Source organism: Ochlerotatus camptorhynchus, unplaced genomic scaffold (assembly GCF_037179485.1).
Source record: "Ochlerotatus camptorhynchus isolate MF236.1 unplaced genomic scaffold, CSIRO-AGI_Acam_v1.1 ptg000021l, whole genome shotgun sequence".
Taxonomy (NCBI): domain Eukaryota; kingdom Metazoa; phylum Arthropoda; class Insecta; order Diptera; family Culicidae; genus Ochlerotatus; species Ochlerotatus camptorhynchus.
The window spans coordinates 3,274,688-3,301,003 of NW_027040513.1; the positions used below are offsets into that span (position 1 = coordinate 3,274,688).

At 40.2% G+C, this 26,316-nt stretch overlaps 1 protein-coding gene and 2 long non-coding RNA genes across 6 annotated transcripts in view; 2 read left to right on the plus strand and 1 right to left on the minus strand.

The window, feature by feature from the left end:
• LOC135703785 (insulin-like receptor) overlaps nucleotides 1–8,290 on the plus strand; it is a 461,464-nt gene extending 453,174 nt beyond the window's left edge. For 3 of the 4 annotated variants that reach the window (XM_065225113.1, XM_065225119.1, XM_065225124.1), the window contains one exon: nucleotides 5,688–8,290. In XM_065225113.1, coding sequence (XP_065081185.1) covers nucleotides 5,688–6,492 — 805 coding nt within the window. In that variant the 3' untranslated portion in view covers nucleotides 6,493–8,290. The remainder of the gene's footprint in view (nucleotides 1–5,687) is intronic. The other variant, XM_065225131.1, reaches the window with a different exon arrangement.
• A 2,557-nt stretch (nucleotides 8,291–10,847) lies between these two features.
• On the minus strand, nucleotides 10,848–13,971 carry LOC135704143 (uncharacterized). Its single transcript, XR_010517776.1, has 2 exons — nucleotides 11,263–13,971; nucleotides 10,848–10,980 (listed from the first exon to the last, which is right to left on the minus strand). It is a non-coding gene; the product is annotated as an uncharacterized LOC135704143 (long non-coding RNA).
• A 322-nt stretch (nucleotides 13,972–14,293) lies between these two features.
• Nucleotides 14,294–16,127, plus strand: LOC135703759 (uncharacterized). Its single transcript, XR_010517756.1, has 2 exons — nucleotides 14,294–15,999; nucleotides 16,074–16,127. It is a non-coding gene; the product is annotated as an uncharacterized LOC135703759 (long non-coding RNA).
• Nucleotides 16,128–26,316: the final 10,189 nt, after the last annotated feature.

A 26,316-nucleotide genomic window follows, 5' to 3' on the forward strand; every position in this document is an offset into this window, starting at 1 on the left:
TGGGAGAAGGAGATACTACCGGAAGAGTGGATGGAAAGTGTCGTATGCCCAATCTACAAAAAGGGCGACAAGTTGGATTACTGCAACTACTGCGCGATCACACTGCTGAGCGCCGCCTACAAAGTACACTCCAAATTCTATGCCGCTGCATGTCACAAGCTGCAAGAGAGTTCGTGGGGCAATACCAGGCGGGACCAACAGAAATACAGCGAATACAACGTGTCAACACATCATTTCCGGAGAACTTCGAGATTAGGGCGTAATTGCTTTTGTAAACGAACACTTCATTTGAAGATCTTTCGTGAATTAAAGCTCAATCTCAAAAACTAACAACACAAACAGGTAGATGAATGGTTCCTCTATCATTTAGTATAATTTGTTCACGAGATTGTTCTTTTATTCGCGAAAAAACAGTGATTGATATGTTTGTTTACAAAAGCAATTACGCCCAAATCATAAAGTTCTCCGGATTTGTTCATCGATTTCAAATCCGCATTCGACACAATCGATCGAGATCAGCTATGGCAGATTATGCACGAGTATGGATTTCCGGATAAACTGACGCGATTGGAAGGAAGATGTTCTAGGGAAGACAATGTTAGCCTCCCACCCCGAGTTCAGATTGACGGTGACGAAATCGAGGTGATCGACGAGTTCGTGTATTTGGGCTCACTGATGACCGCCGAAAATAATACCAGCAGAGACATTCAAAGACGCATTATGGCAGGGAATCGTGCCTACTTTGGACTCCGGAGGACGCTCCGGTTGAATAAAATTCGCCGCCGCACGAAGTTGGTGTTTTCGAACGGAAGGTGTTGCGTCCCATCAACGATGGAGTGCAGATGGATGACGGCACTCCTCCACGAATGAACCACGAATTGCTCCAGCTGCTGGGAGAACCATTCATCGTCCACCTTCAAAAACACGTCGTAAGAATGCCGGATGACGATCCAGTGAAAATGGTTCTCGAAAGCGACCCAATAGGAACGAGAAGACGAGGCATGCAGCGGGCAAGGTGGATCGACCAAGTAGTAGGTGACCTGCGGACCCTTCAGACTACGAGGCTGGTCATGGATCGACTTCTTCGGACAGCAGAGGACAACAAGGCCTTAGCCTGATTGGTAAGGTAAGGTAAGAAAAACAATGATGGTTTCTGTTCGCTCTAGTTCGTCATGCATAAGAGAATCAGATTTGAGTTATTGACAAAAGTTTTAGCTAATATCAAAACCAACAAAAGCTCCATGCATCATTTTTCTGTTGATGAAAAAAGTTAGTGGCATAAGAATGCAAATGTTTTTCCGTTTCATCTGTTTCTTTCATGGTGCAAATAGCAGCCATTGTGATAAAAGTTGAAGCATTTAACACCCGGAACACGATGCCCACGGTAAAATGTGTAACGGCAAATTGGCATCGCTTGAAAAACCATTGCTCAGCAATTTATCGATAGTTTTTTTTTTTAATCTTTCGATACCGAATAAATCTGTCAAGTAGTGTAGTGTCAAAACGGTGCAAATAAACTTTGCAAATTTTCCGTTACACATTTAACTGAAGGCATCGTGTTCGGTGTGTGAATTTAATTTATTATTATTCGTTCAAACTATAATTTAACAACTTTATCTTTTATTTTTTAATAATTGTAGTTTTCTGATTATTATATTTTTCAGCGTAGAATATAGAAGGTGAAAAACTATCCTTATCAATGGGGTATTCAACTCTGCACACCATAATCTGTGCCGCGAGATTTAGTTGTGCCGAGTGCTGAGACAAGCTCTTTGCCGAACGTACCGAAGTAGGCCAAAGTAGGCCGAAGTGTACCAATCATGACCCTGAAGTTATAATGACTTTTGTGATTGTCACCCCTATTCTGCATTTCGTTCGAAACGCAATTCCCATACAAAAAAAAATAATTTTTTGTATAGGAATATCGTTTCGAACGAAATACAGAATAGGGGTGTGTGTTTACATTTTCAATTTCCTTGATGGTTTATGGCATGGTTCATTTTCATTTGAACATGAGCGGGCAGTGGAAGAGTAACTCGATGCCATCCAACCTATACGGTGTTTACTGTTCCACAATAAAATCAGATCCAAAACTCGAACGGGCAAAATACTCTAGAAACAGCATCCTCGAACCAGTTCATCTGGTCGATTCAGAAGTACGTGACCTCGAAGATATCACCCAAGCCTATCGTGTCGCTGATAATGGTGTCTCTCTCCACCACCCAATTACACACGTTCAACCTTACCAAGTTCACGATCTTATGTAGTTGTGCTATCTTATGCAATGTACTACCAATGAAAACCAATGGGAAATGTACCAGCGATGAAAACCATCAAATCAGTGTCAGGAGGTGAAGGAGGAGTGAACGTTTATTTGCGAGATATCAATTGGTTAAAGCAACTGTTTACCAAAAATTTACGTCCATTTAAAAAGTGAGCATTGAAATATCTTCCCACTCCAGATCCGTCATTCTTCGGAAATTGTTTGTGATCCAGATAAGCTTCGCATTTGCAGTTCTACTGCAGACAAATCCCTGCGGTCGTTGTTGCTCATCTGCACGCCCATGAGCTCTTGGCGAACAGCAAGTTGCTTAGTTAGATTGAGCAAGAGCTTACTGGCCTTACAAGAACTCTACATCGGGGCCTCTTGAGAAAAAAAAAACTAGTTCAAGGACGATGACAGAGATGCATCTGCAAACTGGCCGGATCGTTGATGATGGGTATGTGCTTGTTGTCGGATTCACGGAATGGAATGTAATTGCATTGATCCGTTCCTATTAATCCTATACTATTTCGTTAAGGCAACCGTACTTCTATGGACATGAATTATATAAAGTCTATAAAGTCCTGTGGATTTTCCATCGAACTGCATACCCAATTGAAACCAATGGCTGGCAAGAATATCTGAAGAAATACGCAGGGGGAACGATAAAATTTCCATCCCGGAAGACCCTTGGCAATATCGGGATTTGAACCTGCAATCGGATGAGATTTGTTGGTTTTGGGTAGACTTATGGCGCAGAAATTACTTGCAGATCTTTAGATCTTTTCGAGCTAATTGTGAAGCCCTGTGGAGTCAATAAAGCAGTCAACCTTAGCAACGAATGGTAAAACGTAAACACTTGACAATGATGCCCAGGGATGGAAAATCATTTACATTCATTTCGTGCATTCATTTACATTCATTTGTCTCTAACTTTTTTGTCAACAGTATACCGTTAAATGATGTATGAAGCTTTTGTAGCTTTTGATATTAACTACAACTTTTGTAAATAACTAAAATCTGCATCACTTATACATGACGAAATAGAGCTGGCAGAACATGTTATTGTTTTGCAGTGAATGCAATTTACATTCACTGAAAAACAATGGTGGGTTCTTTTCGCTCTGATTCATAACGCATAAGAGATACAGATTTGAGTTGTTTACAAAAGATGTAGCTAATATCAAAGTCTACAAAAGCTTCAAACACCCTTTATTTTGGAATTCTGTTGATGAAAAAATTTAGAGGCAAATGAATGTAAATGAATGCACGAAATGAATGTAAATGATTTTCCATCCCTGGTGATGCCGTTTTATGTTAAATTGTTTGTGTCCTGCTTGTCAACGTGCGTTCGAGCGTGCCGAACAGTGCGCCATGATATGTTTCGGCACAGTGTGTAGAGTTGATTACCCCTTGATCCTTATATAAATGAAACTTTTATTTAATCCTGCTAAGACTACCCAAGTAACCACCAAGTCCACTAACTACCCGATTATCGTCCTTTTTGCGATATAAGGTAAATATAGGGTTTCTGAATTTTATATCAGTCGTATAGCAGCCTTATATAGCAAAAAGGGCGATTAACGGGCTTGTTGGTTACTTGGGTATACCTTAAAGTACATTTTTTACATTATTAAACAAATGCTCAGCTTTAAATAGTGCCTTGATTATAAAGTTGTTTTGCACTTCACTTATTGTTTTACCCAACATCGCATATTAAAAAAATCTTTAAAAACCAATAAATCATTCGTTGAAGTCCTGGAAAATTCGGGAAAACGCAGGTAAGGTCTGTATCCACATTAATCCGGACATTGTCAAATCACTGTAACGTTTGAAATATTGCACGTAGAAGTGAAAAATTTCGCTGAGGTATAGCTGGGAGTCATTGATGAAAAAGACTATGATTGGTGTTTACTTTCCATGTTTAGTGTTCAGGATGGCGACGAATGAAAAACACGTGCGCGAGCGGATTGCTGATCCACTGTTCACGGTGTGCTCAAATCATTTTCGGAACGTTTGACGTTGGTCGAGAGGAAACCGAGAAGTGATAAAACCATTGGACGTGCTGATCCTGTCATGGACCGAAAGGTGAAGAGGATATTGAAGGAAATCCCGAATCTCTCTGTTCGAACGGTGGCTCGTAAAATAGGAATGTCACCTGGTTTTGTCCAAAATTCAAAACAGCGTTTTGGGGCAGAAGTCTTATAAAGTAAAAACAGTCCCAAATCGCAACGACAAACAGAATTTGACATCAAAATCACGGGCTCGACGTTTGTACTGCGAATATTTGACGAAGTTTTCCAGTTTTCAAGCTTCCAGGACTGGCTTTTTATTCTGCTAAGGGCCAAAAATGCTACTGCTGAGTATTTCAGGACGAAGAAGGCATCCCAAAAAATACCTTATTTGGCAAGCAATTTGGACGTGTGGCCGAATCAACAAAGAGATTTGCCAGAAAGAGTGCCACAAAGAAAACCCTTTGTTCTGGCACGATTTGGCACCAAGCCATTATGCTAAAACTGTGATGGAGTGGTACGAAGCAAATCAAGTGAATATTGTACCAAACACCGCAAATCCGCCAAATTGTTCAGAGTTACATCTAATCGAGAGATATTGGGCTCTGATGAAGCGGAAGGTTTCTAGAAAGAAACAAGGAATCAAAGATATCAAATACTTCCAACAAACTTGGACAAAGACGGCCACCACGGTATCCGGCAGGTCTGTACAAACCCTTATGGATGGAGTTAAGCGCAAAGTTCGAAAATTTTATGCAAATACCGAATAACTTTGTTTTGACTTCGTGAATTGTTAAATCATCCTACCATGAATCTGAAATAAACAACTACAATTGAAATATAATGCGAAATTTGTGTTTTACTTAAGTTTTGATGTTTCCGGATTATTGTGGATGCAGACCTTAATTTTGTTTAGCAAAAGGAGAAGGAGATTTTAGCATAAATTCTAGAGACAACAACAAGGTATGTCAAAGAAAAAATCTAAAGGAGTTTTTGGAAGAGCTTTTAGAGAGAACTGCTGTTCTTCGAACATTGATCGTGGGATATAAAAAGGGTAAGGTTAAGGTGTTTCTTATGATGTTTTTCAAGTTGGTCGTCAAATCTGTCAATGTCTAGCTTTTTTAGTTGTGTTATATAATTTGCATTCATTCATTTTCATGCTTCATTATTTCCTAATTAATTTTAGTTCTTGTTAATACATGGCATCATTACTGATTTACTAATGATGCCCTTATCGAAGACTACTTATCAGGAGAAATGGCTGCACTGCCACTGTCTGTTCGATGTGCAGTCTTCGATATAACTGGGCCCTGAATGAAATGTAAAAAGGGATCAATTCGTTCAAAAATAAAACAATCAAGCGAATCAATCTAAATGAATGGCTCCTCTTTCTCCCTAACTCTTTTTTTCAGTGAACAATTTGGTAACCGATTTAACTGTGATCCATTAGCCATATCATATCATAGTAGAGATATTGATGATACCATAGCCGAAGAAGAGGAACCACTGGAGGACGAGGAAGAGGATGTTGATAATGATGACAAGGTGGAGTACGTGACCGAGAACGGAAACGGTCTCGCATCGCTCGCGGGAAGATCAGCAGCGAAGGCAGAAACGGGAGGAGGGGGAGACCAGCTCGAGGCCAGTTCTCGGGATAGTCGCAGTGCCAGCAGGATTCGGGAGTTGGGCCCAAGCGGTACCAACGGTCGGGGTAAATCGCGAAGTGTCAGTCCCGGCAACCATGGTGTAGCACAAAACAGAAGGAGGAGAAGCGGTAGCAGTGAGGTAATTGGTAGTATGCAACGGCATGACTACGTGAACAGTGGAGTCATGTTCGAAGATGGTACCCCCGGTGGTGGTAGCAGCAGTAGTGGTAGTGGTGTCAGATTCGGCGGTTCTGCGCAGGCGATTCTACCGCCACCGCAAAAGAAGCAAAAGTCCTACAATAGACAACTGTTGATCGATTTAGACTCGGATCCCTACGGGAAGGAGTTTGATGCGATCAGTACCGATAGAAGCAGAATTTCGGCAGCAGGTAGTAGAACCAACGGACGCGCCGTTTCCTCAAAGTGGCAGCAGCAACCGGACGGTAGAAAAGAGTCCGTTCCGCCTCGGTTGAGGAACGGATTCGTCGACAATGCTGTTGCATGGTCCCCGCTAACGGGATCAATGGGTGACGATTCAGGGAACAAGACGCCGTTCGCGAAGAATCCATAAAAAAAAAGTATAACAAATGTTAAACAGTTCCGGGTGTTCGCCGGTAGATGGCGACACGCAAAAACAAGCAACAAACAGTTCCAACGAGCTCGACCGGCGGAAGGTGACGGCGAACTCAAAACTATAAAATGATACAGGCTAGCCTTAGGCACACTCGCATTGATGCGCCATAGACAGCAAAGAAAGTAAACACAAGAGTATTCAAAATGGGAATGAAAATCCTTTTTTTAACCAGTTTAAATTTTAGAAAGCATCCAACATACTCACTCACAAGTCACAAACAAACACATACTACAATCACACACTCACACAAACACCTCCAAAAAAAACGAAACTGCACTAACACTTAGATAGGTAACCCCTTTGTCGTCGTTTTGTTTTTGTTTTAAGATTGGTTCAATATTTAGGATTACCACGCAGCAATACCGCACACACACACACAAACACAAACACATACATTCAACCAAAAGAGGCTAAAACAAACCATGAATAATTGAAAAAAAAATGTAATAAAAACGAGCTCACTGATTCTCCTTCTAACACAAGCCACCCGCCTTCTATCCTGCTCTTTTCTTTCCGTTTACTCTCGCACATACTCACACAGACACATACAAAAAAACGCGAACCCCTCGGCTCCTATTTATCTATTATTATTATGATTATTATTATTATCATTATTATTATTATTACTACAACAATTATTATTATTATTAACACATTACTTCAGGTGTGCTTAGAAACAAACAATAGGCAGGACGCTCCTTTTGACATTCGAAAGATTTCCAATCCAGGCAGATAAATTACTATTTATTTACCCTATTTCTTTTTCGTTTCTGATATCCGATAGTGGTTGTATTTATTGAAAAGATGCGCGTGGAAAACATTCACCCTGCAACTGCACCGCAAAAAGTTGCGCATGAATAGTAGTATATGTAGGTACTATCGATCTATTTTTTTTTTTCTTCTTCTTTCTGATCGAAACAAAGCAAACACAGACTGACAGACAGCTAAAGCAATATAGAGAGGTATCATATGTTTTATTTAGTTTTTTTGCTCGTTCGATTTTTGTTTGTTTGTTTTAATTTACATCCCACCAGCAACTGAGCAAAAGCAACATACGAGAAACACGTTAGAGGAAATGTAGAAAGAACAACAATCATTTATTTAACAAAACAAACACAAACAGCAAGAAGACGGCACCATTATAAATGTCTTCTAGTTTATAGGTTAAGTTCGGATGCGAATAGAGCAGGTGTGTGTGTGTGACAGCAAGCGAGAGAGAGAGATTAACAGAGTTGATTTGGCGTTTACTAGGTTGTAGAAAATAAGTTAAGAGAAAGAGAGAAATCAATTGTAGCTAGCGAAAAATGTATAAATATACCTACCAACCAACTGGCAACCAGATTCATAGGCAAAAGGAACATTGGAACAAGCATAGTAAACGAAATGAGAGGTAAAGAAATGAGAGTAAGTTTAATAGAAGCAGACAAACAAAGACACACACAACACAGAGATATGACCAGTGGTGCGATCTAACTGAAGTGGATTGCGTTGCCTTTCAGGTAAGAGGGCGTATCACGAAGACTGGGAACTCTTTTGAGGTTGGCATCCGCGCTATCCAACTCGTTCGCACCTGGCACCTTTGAGCGGTAGATGATGTTCAGACATTTCCAATCGAACCGTCAAAATGCACCGTTTTACTCGATTGGAACAACTTTTTTTCAACATGTTACAAGGTTTTCTTGATGGCATATTTCTTGTTGGCAATTATTATAACGTGTTGTAAGGGCTCTACTGTCGGTGACATAATTGTCCCGTGTGTACTTCACAGTACATGGTACACCAGCAGTTTAATGTCATTACCCGAGCAAAGCTGGAGATCGAATTGAAATCAAAATTTGCTGTTATGATGTAACTTATTTTGAAGACTCCAGTCAATCTCATTTTGGTTGACTTAACGGTTAACACACAGTGATACAAAATATCATGACACTCGTCTACGCATCAACCGACTATCACTGACAGAACGTTTTGTCACGCAGTGAGAGATAGAGCCATGGCAAACAACAATCACCAGTAATGGTCGCTGCTCACAAGCAAAACGTTACACTCGCTGCTGATGATGGTGAAAAGCACAACGAAAACAGTGAAGACTTCTGCAGTACGATCATGAGAAAAAGCGAAATGACAGAAGAAAATGAAAACAATGCTTACGCAGTCCAAGTTCGTCTCGGCAGGCGCGACTGTGTGAGTTACAAACAAAGCAGGCAACATGAAACGGAAGCTGTTGGGCTCACTCACCAACACACTCACACATGCAAGCAAAGCAGCAACTGCTTCAAAACGAGCACAGATGAGCGTCGGGATTGTCGGGAATGACCAGATCGGTGATGGATCACAACCGAAGACGACATTCACAAGTTGCTTTTTACTTCTTTCGTCAACTTGATGGATGGTCATGGAGAGAGCTTCGACGACGAATGTACAAAGCGTTACTACCATCAGCTGTTTTTTTTTTCCTTTGGTTTGTTTTTTTCCGTCGATCTTGTTTTCCGTTCTGAGCACCAATGCTACCGACGTGCCAGGAAGGCAGCTCCCACACCTGGACCCTACCTATCGACCCATCAACTCATGAACCGGGGACCAACGGCTTTACTTCCCATCCGAAGGAAGGCGTGATCAGAGATGTTATGCCTCAGAACATCCCAGCGGCGCCGACTGGGATTGAACCCAGGCCTGCTGGGGTGAGAGGTAATCACGCTTACCACTACACCACCGGCGCCGTTGCCATCAGCTGTTTGACGATCGTGATTGTGATAGGTCGCAGCTCTGTTAACACAGCAAAAATGATAGCAAATTTTTACACAGTTGAATCAAACGGAAAACAAATCCTGCCTTCAATGAAATCAATTGGATTGCTGATTTTGCATTCATAATATTTAACTGAATACGAGCCTGGCGTAAATCGATAGCATTCCTGCTTCTTACGCTGAAAGGCGTTCAAATCTCAACCCGGAAAAATCACCAATAACCTAAAATGTGTTAAACAAAACAAATTAACAATGATTTCGGACTGATTTGAGATTCGGGTGTAACTGTTTCTGTAAACAATAACAACAACCAGTGTTGGCAAAATCAGAAATCAATTGATATTTTTCCACTCTCATGCGCTCGCAATATCACGCTTGATATTGGAACAAAATATCATGCTTGATATTGATTTTACATGCTCCTTTAATATTGCGAGACTATTCACAACGTGCAAAAATCAAGCTGAGAGTTGACTCGACACAAAAATGATTCCATTGCACATCGTTTTCTTAGAAAGAGAAAGCATAGTTTGCTATCTCTTTTTAATCTTCACGCGAAGGGACTGCTGTAAGCCGTTATGGAAGTTTCGGTTGCATTCGGGTGTAAAGCAAAAATCATTAAACTCAATCTCACCACAATGTTAGCTTGATATTCCGAGCTGTGATATCACAGCTTGCAAAATCAACCGCAGTAGTTTGCTTGTTGATTTTTGTCTACGAAAATCAAGCGTGATCTTGGGCGTTGGTGAGTTTCGATTTTTTGATATTTTCCCAACACTGACAACAACCAATGATTTTTCGCGAATGAAAGCTCAATCTTGCAAACTAAAAAGACAATCAGGTAGGAGAGTGATTCCTCTAGCAGTAGGGATAGTCTGTTTCCGATTTCGAGCTTTTATTCGCGAGAAATCGGTGATTGAAGCCATTTTTCACAAAAACAGTTACACCCAAATCTCATATCAGGCCAATTGTTAGTTTAACGACAGATGAACTTAAATTATAATAAATTTTCCACAAGACGTTAACAGCAGAACATGAAGTTAAATTGCTTTCATAAAAAAAAAAAACTCTTGACTGCATAATAAAAGAACAATATGCTATCAGACTTATGCCGCGATATTTCATTTTGCTAGGCCGTTTGCAATGCTGTTGTATTTTATATGGACTGTTTCAATTTGAAACTAGAACAGAAACGCACCCCTCGCAATGCTGAGTTGCAGTTTCATCATTCGAGCACTATGTTGCACCAGATTTGCAACTGCTCGCGGGCTTGAAACACGAATGGAACTCTGTTTCAAATTTCTGTATTTATAGCTGTTTTATCGTAAATTTTCAGAAAACCTCTAATAGTTGAGAGGATTTAATAAAAATTTACGAAGAGCTTCACACAAAAGTAAGAGGTTGTATCCAAGACACGACCGTACATTGGACGTAGAATTACGTGCTCGGTATCAATATTCGACGACTGTGTTAGGGAAATCACTTTTTTCCATCACAGAAACGCCTCGTTTTCTGATGATAAAATTACGCATTTTCGTGCACAAAACGCACGGAATTTTGGGTTTATTCAATAGATAATAAAAAAAAAAAAAAATCGAAAACTGATTGGAGGAATTTTTTGCTGAAATTTTCCATTCGCGAGATATTCGGGATCAATCATATAAATTCCCTCCCTTAGCTCAGTCGGTAAAGGCGCAGCTACAAAGCAAGACCATGCTGGAGGTGGCTGGGTTCAATTCCCGGTTCGGTGTAGGAATTTTTCGGGTTGGAAAATTTCTCGACTTTCCTGGGCATAGAGTATCATTGTGCTTGCCACACAATTATACTAATGCAAAAATGGTACAGACATCGAAAGCTCTCAATTAATAACTATGGAAGTGCACGCAATAAGCTAATTTGCGATATGCAATAAGCTTGAAATGCGAAGAAGAAGAAGAAGATATAAATTCGAGATTTTTACACTTTTTTTTCTGGAGAAAACCTTACCTTAATTCGACGTGTTTCTGGTTAATTGACAAGGTCATATGGTATTCGGTCATTGCGAGAATTTGTACGTACCTCTTCAATACTGTTACGCATATGACCACAAACGTTTGATTGCTGGGTACATTATCAAAGAGCTTTGGGAGGTGATGTGGCTGGCAGCAATGCGAGCGAACGTCCAACGAAAATTAACTCTCAAACAACAATGATTTTTGGTGTTCCTGAAAATAACCGTTTTGTCGTGATGGTGCAGTAATGCTGCGCTATTAGGGTGTTCAACAGAGATGAGGCTGGCGAGCTGTATGTTGTTTGGAACGAGGGTGACGCGCTTGGCATAGATGGCCCACAGCGACGCACGAAGAGCTACTGAATCCGATCAGTAGCGGTGCGGCTTCTTCCTCTTTCTTTGATGAATGGTCGCTCATGTGGGCTGCAGCACTGCTGCTGTTGCTGCTGCTGTTGCTGTTGATGACGACCGATCGGACGTCACCACACACGGTGATTTAATAAGCAGCGTTCAGCGAGACCGGATGGAATTCGATTTCGAAATCTGTGTTAGGGAAAACGCTTTTCGTAGGCAATCGCTGATAATTTTGATCACCATTGTAACAGTTGGACATTTGTTTAATTTTCAATAGTGACCTTTTGAAAATTGATAGTGTTCATTTTAGCAGATTCGTGGATTGTTTAGAATTAAAATTCATCCGCTATTGACAGAGTTATAAGTGGTCAAAACCTGACCATTTTTCGTAACTCGGCCGATTTTGATTTTTTTCAAATTCCACCACCAATATGTTGCCGAAAAATGTAATCCTACGTCAAAAATCAGAGATCTTCATAGAGAACAGTAAACTTCATTGAACTTGTATTTTAAAAAAATTCTCGGAGTACCATTGAAGTTTAGGTGATTTCTTAGAAGAGCATATTATAGAGTTTCATGGAAATGCATAGATCTTCACATAATTTTATGAAAGCGCTTGCGTCTTTTACATCAAACAGATATTCTCTCATATGATACCACTCTGCTCAGAAAATGATCTTGGGGTGTTCTAAGATCTCCATGAAGTCCTCTTGATTTCTTTTTTCAAGACTTCAGGTAGATCAGGTATTATTCTTAAGATCTTCAACTATCCAACAATTCAAATCACGTTTATCAGATGTTCTCTCATGATACCAGGTAGCTCAGAAATTATTCCGAAGACCATCAGGTGATCAGATATCCCCATGATCAGGTATCATTCCAAAGACCTTCATGTGTTTAAGATTCCCCTAAAATCCTCTGGAATCCTTTTTCGAGATTTCAGGTTGATTAGGTACTATTCTGAAGATCTCAAACTGTCCAACAATGCAAATCACATCTTTTAGATATTCTCTCATGATACCAGGTGACTGAGAAAATATTCCAAAGACCTTCGGGTGATCAGAGACCTCCAAAAACTTCTCATGATACATTTTCAAGTCTTCTGGTTTCGCACAGAACAATTACATCGTAGCAACGATTCGATAAATCATCGGCAACACCAGAATTCATTCCACCGGCGTTTTGGTAGAAGATCACGACGTCCTGCTTGCGGCAAGGAATCGATCGACTGTTCTCCCTGGAAATCACAGATGCATACATCAGGCAATAACTGACCATCATCAAGTCTGATTGAATACTCGCCATATTTAGCGAGTGGATTGGAAGACCCCCTCTCCACAACCGACAGCAGGACTATGACGTACAAAGGCTACTGATGGCAGGACTGAGACGGAGGGATTGGGGGCTTCCTACTGCGCGTTCCGGGTTCCCAGCATCATCGCAATGACTAACATAGGTCGAATTGCTGAAAATTTGATCGGCATCAGGCAGTGAACAGTCTATATATTGATTGTACTTCAGAGTTGGTTGGAAATGCCAACATGAAGCTTTAGTGTGATAAAGGGAGAAGCAACACAATAGTTGGGTAAAGAAGAATTGCATTATAACACACCATCGACTGGAAATGCTCTCGCAACGTGGGGCTTTAGGTAGTGATGAAACCTCGCTAGAACTATTCCACAACCGCAGTCAGTAATGAGCAAAAGGCGGACGCACATCTTTTGCCTGTAGACTTGAAGACATACTTCAAATCTCCGCGTACATCGTACGGGTTAGGCAAAAGGTGTGCGTTCGACTTTGTACTGTCGCATTAATGGCCCTACGCTCATTTTTAACTTCTATTCAATGTTCATACTGCTGTACGTTATCGGAACTATCCACCTACCCTCTTCTAAAGATCATTCTCTAGCTAATAAATTATCACACTAAAGCTTCATGTTAGCATTTCCAACCAACTCTGGAGTGGTTGGAGGAACCAGGAGCTTCCAAGCAGTGTCAGAAGTGCTTCTCAACTGGAAACAGCCGGCAGATGCTTGAGGCGTTGCACTGGAAGCTAATCAGGAAAATTACAGTAAATAATGTATGCATACTTGCCACCGAACTCGGCCGCAGTTCCAAAACGACGCTGATGGCAGGAAATAGAACGACTTTGATGGCGGGAAACAGCTAGCGCGACTGAATCGAGTAGTTCGAGATCTCCCATAATGCGACAGGCAGTGCGTTCTGGTTTACAGCGTTCCAATTCACAACGCGGCATCCAATTCTGAATCAGCATACTGGGTCTAGTCCGGAGAAGGGAGTTGAGAACTCGGAAGCAGTGTCTGTTTTATCATTTCAGTGCCAACATTTCAAAGGGGCGTAATTGCTTTTGTAAACAATGACTTTAGCCTTCAATTTCCCGTGAATGAAATCTTACCTCTCCAAAATTACAATGCTAGCTGGTAGAGGAAACATTCCTCTACCTTTTTTTTTTTTTTTTGTCTTTATTTTAGAGATTTTTAGCCTGAGGCTAGTTCATCTCTTCATTCCTCTACCTGCTGGTGTCATTATTTTTTTATGAGTGAGCTTTTATTCGCAAGAAATCGACGGCTAAAGCCATTGTTTACAAATGCAATTACGCCCCTTTGAAATGTTGGCACTGATTTACCATCTTACGCAAGGAGTAGCGCTTCAACCCAGTGTAGATGAATTGCGTTTGTTTTGAAAATCTTCACTGTTACGTACGAGCGAAATGAACAAATGAGTTCATTATACATCAACAAATACGCGTGATATTCTCCAGTGCTTGATTATCCAACCCAAAGTTGTCAAAATCAGAAATGATCCTTAACAGCAAAATAATCAAATTCATTTTGGGCAAAATGATTATTTTGAACTTTGTCAACTCCAGAGCCTAAAACCGCGATTTCATCATCAGTTCAACATGAGGCAATTATTTGCCACACGTCCTTCAGTGCTATATTTGTGTAAAATGAAAATAATCATTTTGCATTTGATCCTCAAAACCATCCCCACCAAGATGAAGACGAATATTAATATTGACAACAACGGAGGCGATAATGAACATCCAGCCACGAATGAAGCAAAACAAATGTTGGCTAAGATACTCAGAGGTTGCCTTGATCAAGGGAATTTTGTTATGTCAAAATTCAGATTCATGCAAAGTAGTTGGTCTATCTGTTAAGGTTGTCTTCATTTTCAGCTAAGTTGAGTGTAGAAGGGATGATTTTTATCAGCACTGCTCGGAAGGTCCCGGAACAGGAGAGATCGTGATGGGAGGCATGCTCAAACGAGGCATCCACAGGTTTTTTGAACCGTCTACAAATTCACGGAACAAAATTCCTTTCGGCCATGTATCCGATGTAAGAGCAACGTAGTTTGGGAGCCAATCCGACTTTGTACGAGAAGAAGCTCATACGGCTGATGTCGGATCCTTTTTTAACTAGCGGCACAACCTTAATCGGATCATTGCACTGTACACAACCTTTGGCCAGCTTCTTGATTGGTTCCGTATTCACGCTAGGATGTATACGAGAAAGCACAGCCAAAACAGCTCGGTGGGTTCAGGGACAGTAAGGACCACAGTACAGACATTGTCATCCGTTACTGCTTTAGTACCACACCAACAAGTGGTTCGCTGGTGAGCGAGCCTTCATCGCGGCGCCGTTTTAATGGCGGTTGACGCATAAGATCTCCGGAATCCAAGTGTGTTGCAGTTGTCAATGCGATTCGCTTCGACAGCTGAGCGATCTGCTGTCCTTGCTTAGCCAGTTTCTTCCTAAGCTCAGCGGGTGCGATTTTCTGTCTCTCGATGCGATGATAGAATTAATCGCACTACCAAACGACGAAACAGCAGTTTTGAACCGAGCACATTTCATCAGCTTCGCGCCCTCGTTGCGCATCCAAAACTAGTGTGGACAATATTCAGAAAAGCCTTGTTCAACTTTGTGCCACCGCATTTCAGGTGCAGGAGACGGATTCTGGTTTAGCACATTGGTCACAGGCGGAAGTCATGCTGACTCAGTTTCCAAAAATAATTTAGAAACAGCGGTGGAGATGCTCTAATACGCAAGGAGGAGTTGGACTCTGCAGAGCGTCTGATATCGACAATAACACAACAGTAAACACTACAAGATGTCCGATTGGATAACTTTTTCACTGTTTTTACAACACGAAATATGCTGCAAATAGACGATTATCGCAACGAACTGCACTTTCCACTAACAACCGGTACAATTTTGCAAGTCTACACAACGGGAAAAACGAAGAACGATAGCCCGTGCGATAACAAATCATCAAATTTAGCAATGCAAAATCACGACGATGTGAATAACAACAACAATGCAACAGTGAGTGACATGCATAAGGGCGTAAACGCGATGATCGATTCTCTTCGTCGATTTTCTCCCTTGTTAATAATTCACTAGAATTATCGTTTCTCGGTGCGTTTACTGTAGAAACACTGGAATAAGAGACCAGCGAATTTGACAACAAGATAAACATCAAAGCAATCCTGGCATCACTTGCATTTGTAACTGCTTGCGAGTGACTTCGCCAATGAACCGACGGGCGAGTTCATGAGTGATTGTTAAACGATTTTAATACTCCTCCCTAATCGAAGCAAACCATTTGTAAACATTGCAGATTGGAACCGCTTTTGACAGTTCGATTGAAATCATAACAGTGTCTCCGCTGGTCTCTTATTCCAGTGTTTCTAGTTTACTGTTGCTTTTGATAGCCAATACAACCTGTTACAACTCTACATTGAACGAGTTCTAGAAAATCGATGAAGAGAATCGATCATCGCGTATACGCCCTTATGTATGCTCACTGTCGAATTGTTGCTGCCTTATAGATTTGTGGTTCGAAAGCTTACTCCAAATTATAGGCGGATGGGATGTGATTGGATTGATTCTTTCGATGCACTAAATATGGTATTCAAGAACCTCCAGCGTCCGAATAGTTAGATGTCCCAAAAAAATCGAAACAATTTCAAACTTTCCATAGAATCGTGATGTCTTTTGGATGCCTTAAAAAATAGTAGTTCCAGGCAGGGAATATCATTTACATTAATTTGCCTCTATATTTTTCCATGAACAGAAATCGGTAAAATTATGTATGAAGCTTTTGTAGGTTTTGATATTCGGTACATCTTTTGAGAATAACTCAAATCAGTATCTCGTATGCATGACGAACTAGAACGGGCAGAACTTGTTATTGTTTTTCAGTGAATGTAAATTACTTTAACTGAAAAACAATAACAAGTTCTGCCCACTCGAGTTCGTCATGCATACGAGATAAAGATTTGAGTTATTCACAAAAGTTGTTTCAAACTTAAAAACCTACAAATGCTAGATACATAATTTTACGGAACTCTGTCTATAATTAAAGTTAGAGGCAAATGATTTTCCATGCCTGGATAGTTCCAATTTTTGCTATTTAACCTGGCCATAGATTATGTTGAAACAATTGTTGTACTTTTTTAAAAATACTTCAGACTCTTTATGGAAGTAATCCTAGTTTTATGGAGCTTTGAAAGCGTTCTCAAGTTTCTAGAAAAATTGTACCTTAGTACACTTATTGTTAAGGTAAGGTCCCTTACTACGACCGCGAGTTTTTACGAACCTCAAGCAGTGTTGCAAATGGTCATTACAGCTGGAATGCTACTTTTCAAAATTATGTAAATAACAATCATAATTTTTATATGTAAGAGCAGGTAAAGTTTGTTTTATGACACATACAACCTGTCAAATTTACTTTCAGAGGGTCATAATTCTAGATAGAGCTGGAATTAGGGCGTAACAGCTTTTGTAAACAATGACTTCTATCGATGATTTCTACGAATTCAAAGCACACCCACGCAGACTAACATAACCATCGAATAGGGAAAGTCTTTTCCTATCCGATGAGGATGTTGGTTTGCTTGGGTGAGCCTTGAATTTCAAGAAATCATCAAGAAAAGTCATTGTTTACAAAAGCTGTTAGGCCCTAATTCCAGCTCTATCTATAATTAGCGATTTTAGCTGTAATGAGTAATCGCGATGAGTGAGCGCTCATCGTTATAGGTAATCGCTAATTGAAACACTCTGCAAGCAAAATTGACAGGTTTTACACAAACATTACCTTCTCTTCCTACATCTTTCAAACAAAAATAGCGTTCGGAAAACTCAACACTCGTGAGTGAGTTTATGCGCCTATGATTTTTGCCTTTCAAAATTCAACAGTGCAAAAATCATGGATGAGTTTTCAAGTTCAAAAATTCAAGGGTTTATAAGACGCTATTCATTGTTATAGCTATTGCTTTTAGCATTACGATATGTAAATCTAACACGAAATGCATAAGCCTGCTATTCAGAGATGCAAAATATCATGACACTCACTCGTCAACGCATCATCCGACTATCGCTGACAGAACGTTTTGTCAAGCAGTGAGAGGTAGAGCCATGGCAACCAACAATCACCAGTAATGGTCGCTGCTCACAAGCAAAACGTTACACTCGCTGCTTATGATGAAAAGCAGAATGAAAACAGTGAAGACTTCTGCAGTACGATCATGAGAAAAAGCGAAACGACAGAAGAAAATGAAAACAATGCCTTCGCACGCAGTCCAAGTTCGTCTCGGCAGGCGCGACTGTGTGAGTTACAAACAAAGCAGGCAACCTGAAACGGAAGCTGTTGGGCTCACTCACCAACACGCTCACATAAGCAAGCAAAGCAGCAACTGCTTCAAAACGAGCACAGATGAGTGTCGTGACTGTCGGGAATGACCAGATCGGTGATGGATCACAACCGAAGACGACATTCACCAGTTGCTTTTTACTTCTTTCGTCAACTTGGTGGATGGTCATGTAGAGAGCTTCGACGAGCACATTGATAGGAATGTACTAAGCGTTACTACCATCAGCTGTTTGACGATCGTGATTGTGATAGGTTGCAACCATGCTGCTATCAATTGATGTTTAAGCTCTCGGTGTTTTATGCTGAAATATTTTTTCGTCGATGTGAGTGTGAGTGCGTGAATACGGATGATGGATGATAATCTCAAGCATGAGTTTTGATTGCCATTTTCACACGCAAATGTATTCTCCCAGAGAGTCTCAATGAATGAGATTTGATAATGATTTTCCGAACACTAGTTCTTCGATTGTTACAGCGGAGTTGCTGTGATTCATAAATAGATTGCAACGGTGTGCGCTTTAATGTTTGAACATCAAGGGTCTTAAAACTACATAATGCGTGATTCGCAAAACAAAAAAGAAATTGAAAAACTATCCTACACCTCATTTGAGAACCTAATTCTCAAAAGTATACGTACCTATTCTTTAAATATGTCCTCCAAAACATATTTTGACTCCATCTGCACTGAAAGCAGCACGAGTTCCACCTGAAAAATCAACGCAATCAGCCTCAGTCGGACAACAAAGACAGACAAACAGACAGACAGAAAGACCGTCACGAAGCAAACAACCGATTGGAGATTTACCGTTATACCATATGAAAACAAACACAAACTTATAATTTTTTACAATTAGAGCAAAACGAAACTACATTTCTTGAGGTACAAATTGAAGTCTGATTTATATAAAGTTCCTCCCCCAAAAATTAGAAATATACCGATTTATAAATTAGCGGAAATGAAGAAATGAAATCGCAGCAGCAATGGAAGCAAAATTATTTTCTCGAGCGAGCGAGCGTGGATCCGCTGAGAGGTTGAAGGATGAGAGAGCGAGAGAGAGAGAGAGAGAGTGTGTGCGCGTCAGAGCCGAAAATCAAGATGAGACGAGGAGAACAGGAGTCCTGCAATACAAATCTAATGTTATATTCTTTGTCTTAGCTATATTACTGAGTCGTTGATTTATGAGATAAGTTTTGTTTGTTTTCCTTTAGAGAGAAAGAGAGAAAAGAAAGAGAGGGAGAGAGCGAGAGATGGAGAGCAATGGAAACAATTTGCACATCGCAGACAAACGAGATACTCAGAAACAATTCCCACACACATACACACACACCCACAAACGAACACCACCCGTGCGCCAATAGTCAGATGCAGAATAGTGATTAGAGACGATTTGTTAACTTTGTTTTAAAAGAGAACAATAGATGCAACCTTTTTTGCTATACATATTTTTTTAAATTAAAAAGCAACAGGTACCAGTTATTATTTTACGATATTTATTTTTCCCTCCGCATATTTTTTTACAAATAGACAACAACCATACCCATATACAAACGTTGCAGAAAACAAAAAAAAACAATAGACAAGGAAATATAACCGAAACCCGCGCTAAAATTTAGGTAACAGAGAAAAAGATAGATAGAGAGAGAGCGTGAGAGAGAATGTAAATGCGTGAAAGAGAGAGAAAGAGTAACAGCAAAACTTATAGATTTTATTTATTTATTGAAGCAAACAAAAGAACGAAAAAAAAAGGTGAAACACTGTTGAAGCAAACCACTAAACAATAGAAAACGGACGACGAGAGAGAGAGGAACTATATTATTAAAAAAAAAACAACCGAAATGGATGAAGCCAAAATTGTGTATAGTAATCTAATTTATTTTTAATCGATATATTAGTATTAGTTTGTACGGCGTTTTTGATTTACATAGAGAAGGGGGAGGGGGCGAGGCAGTGGGGGGGACAATTGGGACTGAGAGACGCGCGGAGGTTTAGCTGGGAGTGTATGGTGGGGCACATGCCTCTGGAGACTCGCTAGATGTGAGCTATCGGAGGACTGGTATGGTGCATTGTGTCATGATCAACGACATCCGCATAATCCCTCTGGAAGGGATTGGGTTGGGAAGGAATGGGTGGTGTGAAATCATCGTGAATCGATTGGAGTTATGGCTGATGATGTTGATTTTTTTTTTGAAAATAAATTCTTTTTTCAGTGTATCGTAATTTAGACGCAGGTCTACTGAAGTAACTCATACGGCATCTGGAGTGGTCAGACATGACCTCTTGGTTATACCAATAGAAAAATTGTGAAGTTGCTCCACAAGACCTATTTTTAACTTGTTCAATAAGCCCTCTGATTTTCTTTTCCCAGAATGAGTCATTTTTTCTCCAAAATACCTGTGGACTTGTTTTACTAGGTATCTGGAAATGTTCCACGAGTCATTTATACTTGTTCCACAAGGCCTCTTACCTAGACCCATTAGGTTTTTTTCCACTGTCCCACAAGTCATATTTAACTTGTCCCATAAGGCATCTGAATACCGCAAGTCCTTTAAACTTGCTCCAAAAATCCTCGGTAGTTGTCTTACAAGGTGTTGCCCTATAATATGTTCCACAAATCCTTTAGACTTGTTTCCCAATGTGGTTGACTATATTCCACAAGTCATCTTAAGCTAGTCCCACCATACATCTGGGTATGTACCACAAGCAAAGGTGGTAACGAAAAAAATGTCACTACGAATGAAAAATGTCATGACATTTTTTCCTCCGTATAATTTCTATGACATTTACCACCTCTGACCACAAGTCCTTTGAACTTGTTTCAATGGCATCTGAACATGTTGCACAAGGAGCGATTCAATAATGACTTCTCTTGAAGGGAGGTAGGGAGTTTTCCTAGAATTTGTTACAGCAAGTGTACCAAATTTTGGAAAATCAGCAACCCAAGAAGCGTAAATTATTCTGGTGGACGTCATTTTGGAATCACCAGAGGTCTTTGGAGCTTGTTCCACATGACCTTTCGACTTGTGCTGCAAGTTCTTTAAACTTTTCTTACAAGGCACCTCCCAAGTAACATTGCAAGTTTTATAGTGGTTTTAAAGCATGCTACAAGTCTAAATCATGGGCTACAGAACCCTTTTAAAACTAAAATTATTACTTGGGCTAAGACGTCTGAACTGGAGCTGGTCCAAGACATTGAAACTTGTTTCATAAGTACTCTGATTTTTCCCAAAGCGCAAGTAAACCTTTTCCACAAGTCCTTTAATCCTTGATCTACAATTGTCTCTAAAGGTCTCGAGGACTGAACTTGACCCAAAAAGATCGATAAGCTGGTTCCCTATGTTCTTTAATATTTTTTCTCGGAATGTTCAAGGCCAATTCTAATGTAAATATGCTCCACAAGTCTTACAAACTTATTCCACAAGGTGTTTGTAATTGCCTTGCAAGACCATTGAGCTTGTTCCACAATTCTTTTGAAGATGTCTTACATAGTCTCTGGATTCGTCAAGTCCGCTAATCTAGTCCCACGAACTTTCACGAGTCCTCTAACATGTTCCACTAGTCATATGATTGTTTTTCCAGAATGTCTCAGAACTTCTTCCACAAGTCCTTCAAACTTGTTTTAGAATGCAGCTGGAGTGTCCTTCGGATTTTAACGAGAGTTCTTCTAGACACAAACTGCAAATCCATTCAACTTGTTCAACTAGTCGGCTAAACTTGTCCCACAAGGCATTTCAATATCACTCAAATTTGAGTTCCGTTTACACAAATTTGCAAAAACCACGGTCACTCGTGGAAAGAGATAAATTTTCCTCGATTTTGCTCGATGTTGCTCATATTCAAGCAGATTTCTGCTCGAATTTGAGTGACATTTACCAATGTTTGAGTGAAATTTAACGGCCGTGTCCAAGTCTTTTGAGCCTGTTCCACAAAGCTTCCGGGGATGTCCCACAAGATTTTTAAACTTTTTCCACAAAGGCTCTGAAACTGCCTTACAAGGTCTCTGGACGGATGTTATACAAATCCACCATGCGGTTGGATATGTTCCACAAGTTGTCTATCATTGTCCCACAAGGCATTTGAATATGTCCCACAAGTCCTTAGAGGCAGTTCCACATGGCTTTTTGACTAGATCCATAAGGCTTCCAGAGCTGTCCTACGAGATTTTTAAACTTGTTCCACAAATCCTCTGAAGCTACCGTTACAAGGTCTATGAACTTGATCCACAAGGTATTTAGATGTTGTATAAATCCTTTAAAGTTGTTCCGCATTACAGCTTGACAAGCTTCACAAGTCCTGTAAACTTGTCCCAAAACGTCGTTTGAGCTTGTTCCACAAAGATTCTTAATTAGATCCATAAGACTTCCGGAGTAGTCCCACTAGAATTCTAAATTTGTTTCACAGATCCTCTAAAATTTCCTCATAGGGTCTTTGGACATGCAACGGTATATGTTCCACAAGTCGTCTAAACTTGTACCACAGGACACCTGAATATGTCCTACAAGTCTTTAGAGTCCACATGGCGTCTTTACTAGATCCATAAGGTTTCCGGAGCTGTCCCACGGGATTTTTAAACTTGTTCCACTAATACTCTGAAATTACTTTACAATGTCTCTGGAGTTAACTCACGAGATTTTTAAACTTTTTCCACAAATCCTCCGAAACTACCTTTACAAGGTCTTTGAACTTGATCCACAAGGTATTTAGATGTTATACAAATCCTTTAAAGCTGTATCGCATTGCAGCTTGACAAACTCCACAAGTCATGTAAACTTGTCCCAAAACGTCATTTGAACTTGTTCCACAAAGCTTCTTGATTAGATGCATAAGGCTTCCGGAGATATGCCGCAAGAATTCTTTTCTTGTGCCACAGATCCTCTAAAATTGCTTCACAGGGTCTCTGGACATGCAGCTGGACATGTTCCATAAGTCTGGCTTCTTTTCTTAATCCATAAGGCTTCCAAAGATTTTCCACAAGATTTTTAAACTAGTTCCACAAATCCTCCGAAGCTACCTTTACAAGGTCTCTGAACTTGATTCACAAGGTATCTAGATGTTATACAAATCCTTCAAAGTTGTTCCGCATTGCAGCTTGACAAGCTCCACAAGTCATGTAAACTTGTCCCAAAACGTCATTTGAACTTGTTCCACAAAGCTGCTTGATTAGATCCATAAGGCTTCCGGAGTTGTGCTACAAGAATTCTTAACTTGTGCCACAAATCCTCTAAAATTGCCTCCAGGGTCTCTGGACATGCAGCTGGATATGTTCCACAAGTCGTCTAAACTTGTACCACAAGGCATCTGAATATGTCCTCCAAGTCCTTAGAGTCCACATGGCGTCTTTACTAGATCCATAAGGTTTCCGGAGCTGTTCCCCGAGATTTTTAAACTTGTTCCACAAATACTCTGAAATTGCTTTACAATGTCTCTGGAGTTATCCCACGAGATTTTTAAACTTATTCCACAAATCCTCCGAAACTACCTTTACAAGGTCTCTGAACTTGTTCCACAAGGTATTTAGATGTTATACAAATCCTTTAAAGTTGTTTCGCATTGCAAGCTTGACAAGCTCCACAAGTCATGTAATACAAATCCTTTAAAGTTGTTCCACAAAGCTTCTTGATTAGATCCATAAGGCTTCCGGAGATATGCCACAAGAATTCTATTCTTGTGCCACAAATCCTCTAAAATTGCTTCACAGTGTCGCTGGACATGCAGCTGGACATGTTCCACCAGTCTGGCTTCTTTACTAAATCCATATGGCTTCCAAAGATGTTCCACAAGATTTTTAAACTAGTTCCTTAAATAATTTGATGCTGCCTTTCAAGGCGTCTGGAGTTGATCCACAAGGTATCTACATATTATACAAATCCTTTAAGGTGTTTCGCTGTGAGATCCTTATTCTCGCTACCACTTCGAAATTTTAAGTGCACAAATCTCAGCTTCCACGACACGTACCACAATGAAACTGCAGTAGCTATTTTAGGTGAAATAAGGCACTAATTTCCGAGATTTGCGTATTTGAAAATTCGAGGTGGAAGTGCATTTAAAACCTACGTGGCGGTCATTTGTGGACTCTACAATGAATCATCTTAAACTTGTTCCATATTGCAGTTTGATAAGCTCCATAAGCCATGTAAACTTGTCCCAAAACGTCGTTCGATCTTATTCCACAAAGCTTCTTGATTAGACCCATAAGTCTTCCGGACTGGTCCCACAAGAATTCTAAATTAGTTCCACAAATCCTTTAAAATTCGGTCTCTGGATAAATCCTTTAAACATGTTCCACACTGCAGCTGGATACGTTCTACAAGTCCTCTAAACATGTCCAAAAGGCATCTGTGTTTTTTAACTTGTTCCATAAACCTTCTTGACTGGATCCATAAGGCTTCCGGAGTTGTACCTCAAAAATTCTAAATTTGTTTCACAAATCCTCTAAAAATGCCTCACAAGGTCTCGGAAAAGGTCCCACAAGGTATCTGGACGTTTAACAAATCCTTTAAACATGTTCCACTATGCTGGATATGTTCCACAAGTCCTCTAAATTAGTCTCACAAGGCATCAAGTCTTTGGAACTTGTTCCACAACGTTTCTCAACTAGATCCATAAGGCTTCCGGAGTTGTCCCACAAGATTTTTAGACTTATCCCGCAAATAATCTGGACTTGACTTGCAAGGAATCTGGATTATATAAATATAATATTATATAAACTTGTTCCACATTGCAGCTGAATAGTATTTCCATTGTTCGACCCTTTTTGACTTCCCGAGAAACGGGGAAGAACTGATGACTCTTCGCGGAAATTCCCGGGAATCGGGAAATATTTTACTTCAGATGCCAGAAAGTATTAAGTTGCTTCCATAGAGAAAAAAATCCGAGCTGCCTCCGAATTGTCTTCCGGGTTTTTGTTTAGGACTAATCTTGACTGTTCCTTTTGACCCAGAATTATCCAAGACGTCTCTTCCAACGTTCCTAGAAGCTTTCATAACACATTCATCGGAAGCTTCTCCCAAAAGTCCTTCTGGCTTTCAGAATATCTTCTTTTGACTTCCACTAGTTTCTTCAGCAAGTTTCTTTAAACCAAATCGTTTTTAGCTACTTCAAACGTTTGTTTGACATTTCGATAACTCTTTTGGCTTTGCATGAAAATGTCTGATTTCCCCAAAAGTTTTTCCTGGTTCCCTGATTCCTCTGGAAGTTTCTTCAAACTTTCTGCTTAGAATTATTTATTAATTTGGACTCCTCTGCGAAATTTGCTGTAACTTTGACCTAAAAATCCTCCCAAAATTATTTCCCGGGAAATTGAAACAGATGCCCGGGAATTGGGACACGGTAATTTTGGTTTCTCGGAAATGGTTTCCCGGGGCGTTGTGGGTACGAAACACTACAGCTGAATATACTCCCCTAGTCCTCTACACTTATCCCAAAAGGCATCTGGATATGTATCACAAGTCCTTTGAACTTGTTCCACAAGCCTTCTTGATTAGATCCATACACGCTATTTCAAAACTACCCAAACTTGGGTAGAATTCACCCAGATCGGTCAAAACTGAACCTACCCAAAAATGGGTAAACTGTGTTGGGAGTGACAAGTTGACAAATGAACAACGATGATCGGCTTCATGTCGATGTTGTTCATTAGTCAACTTGTCACTCCCAACACAGTTTACCCATTTTTGGGCAGGTTCAGTTTTGACCGATCTGGGAGGATTCTACCCAAATTTGGGTAGTTTTGAAAAAGCGTGTAAGGTTTCTGAAGTTGTCTCTCAAGTTTATCCAAACTTGTTCCACAAACCCTCTGAAGTTGCTTTACAAGATCTCTAGACTTGACCCACAAAACATCTGGGTATGATCCACAAGTGCTCTGAATGCTTCCGGACTTGTTCTACGGTTGCCGTAAACTACACGGTTTCTGAATATTTTCCACAAGGCTTTCGGTATTTTATGATTCTCTCACAAGTCCGTTTAAGCTTCTTTGTTTGCAAAATACCTCTAAC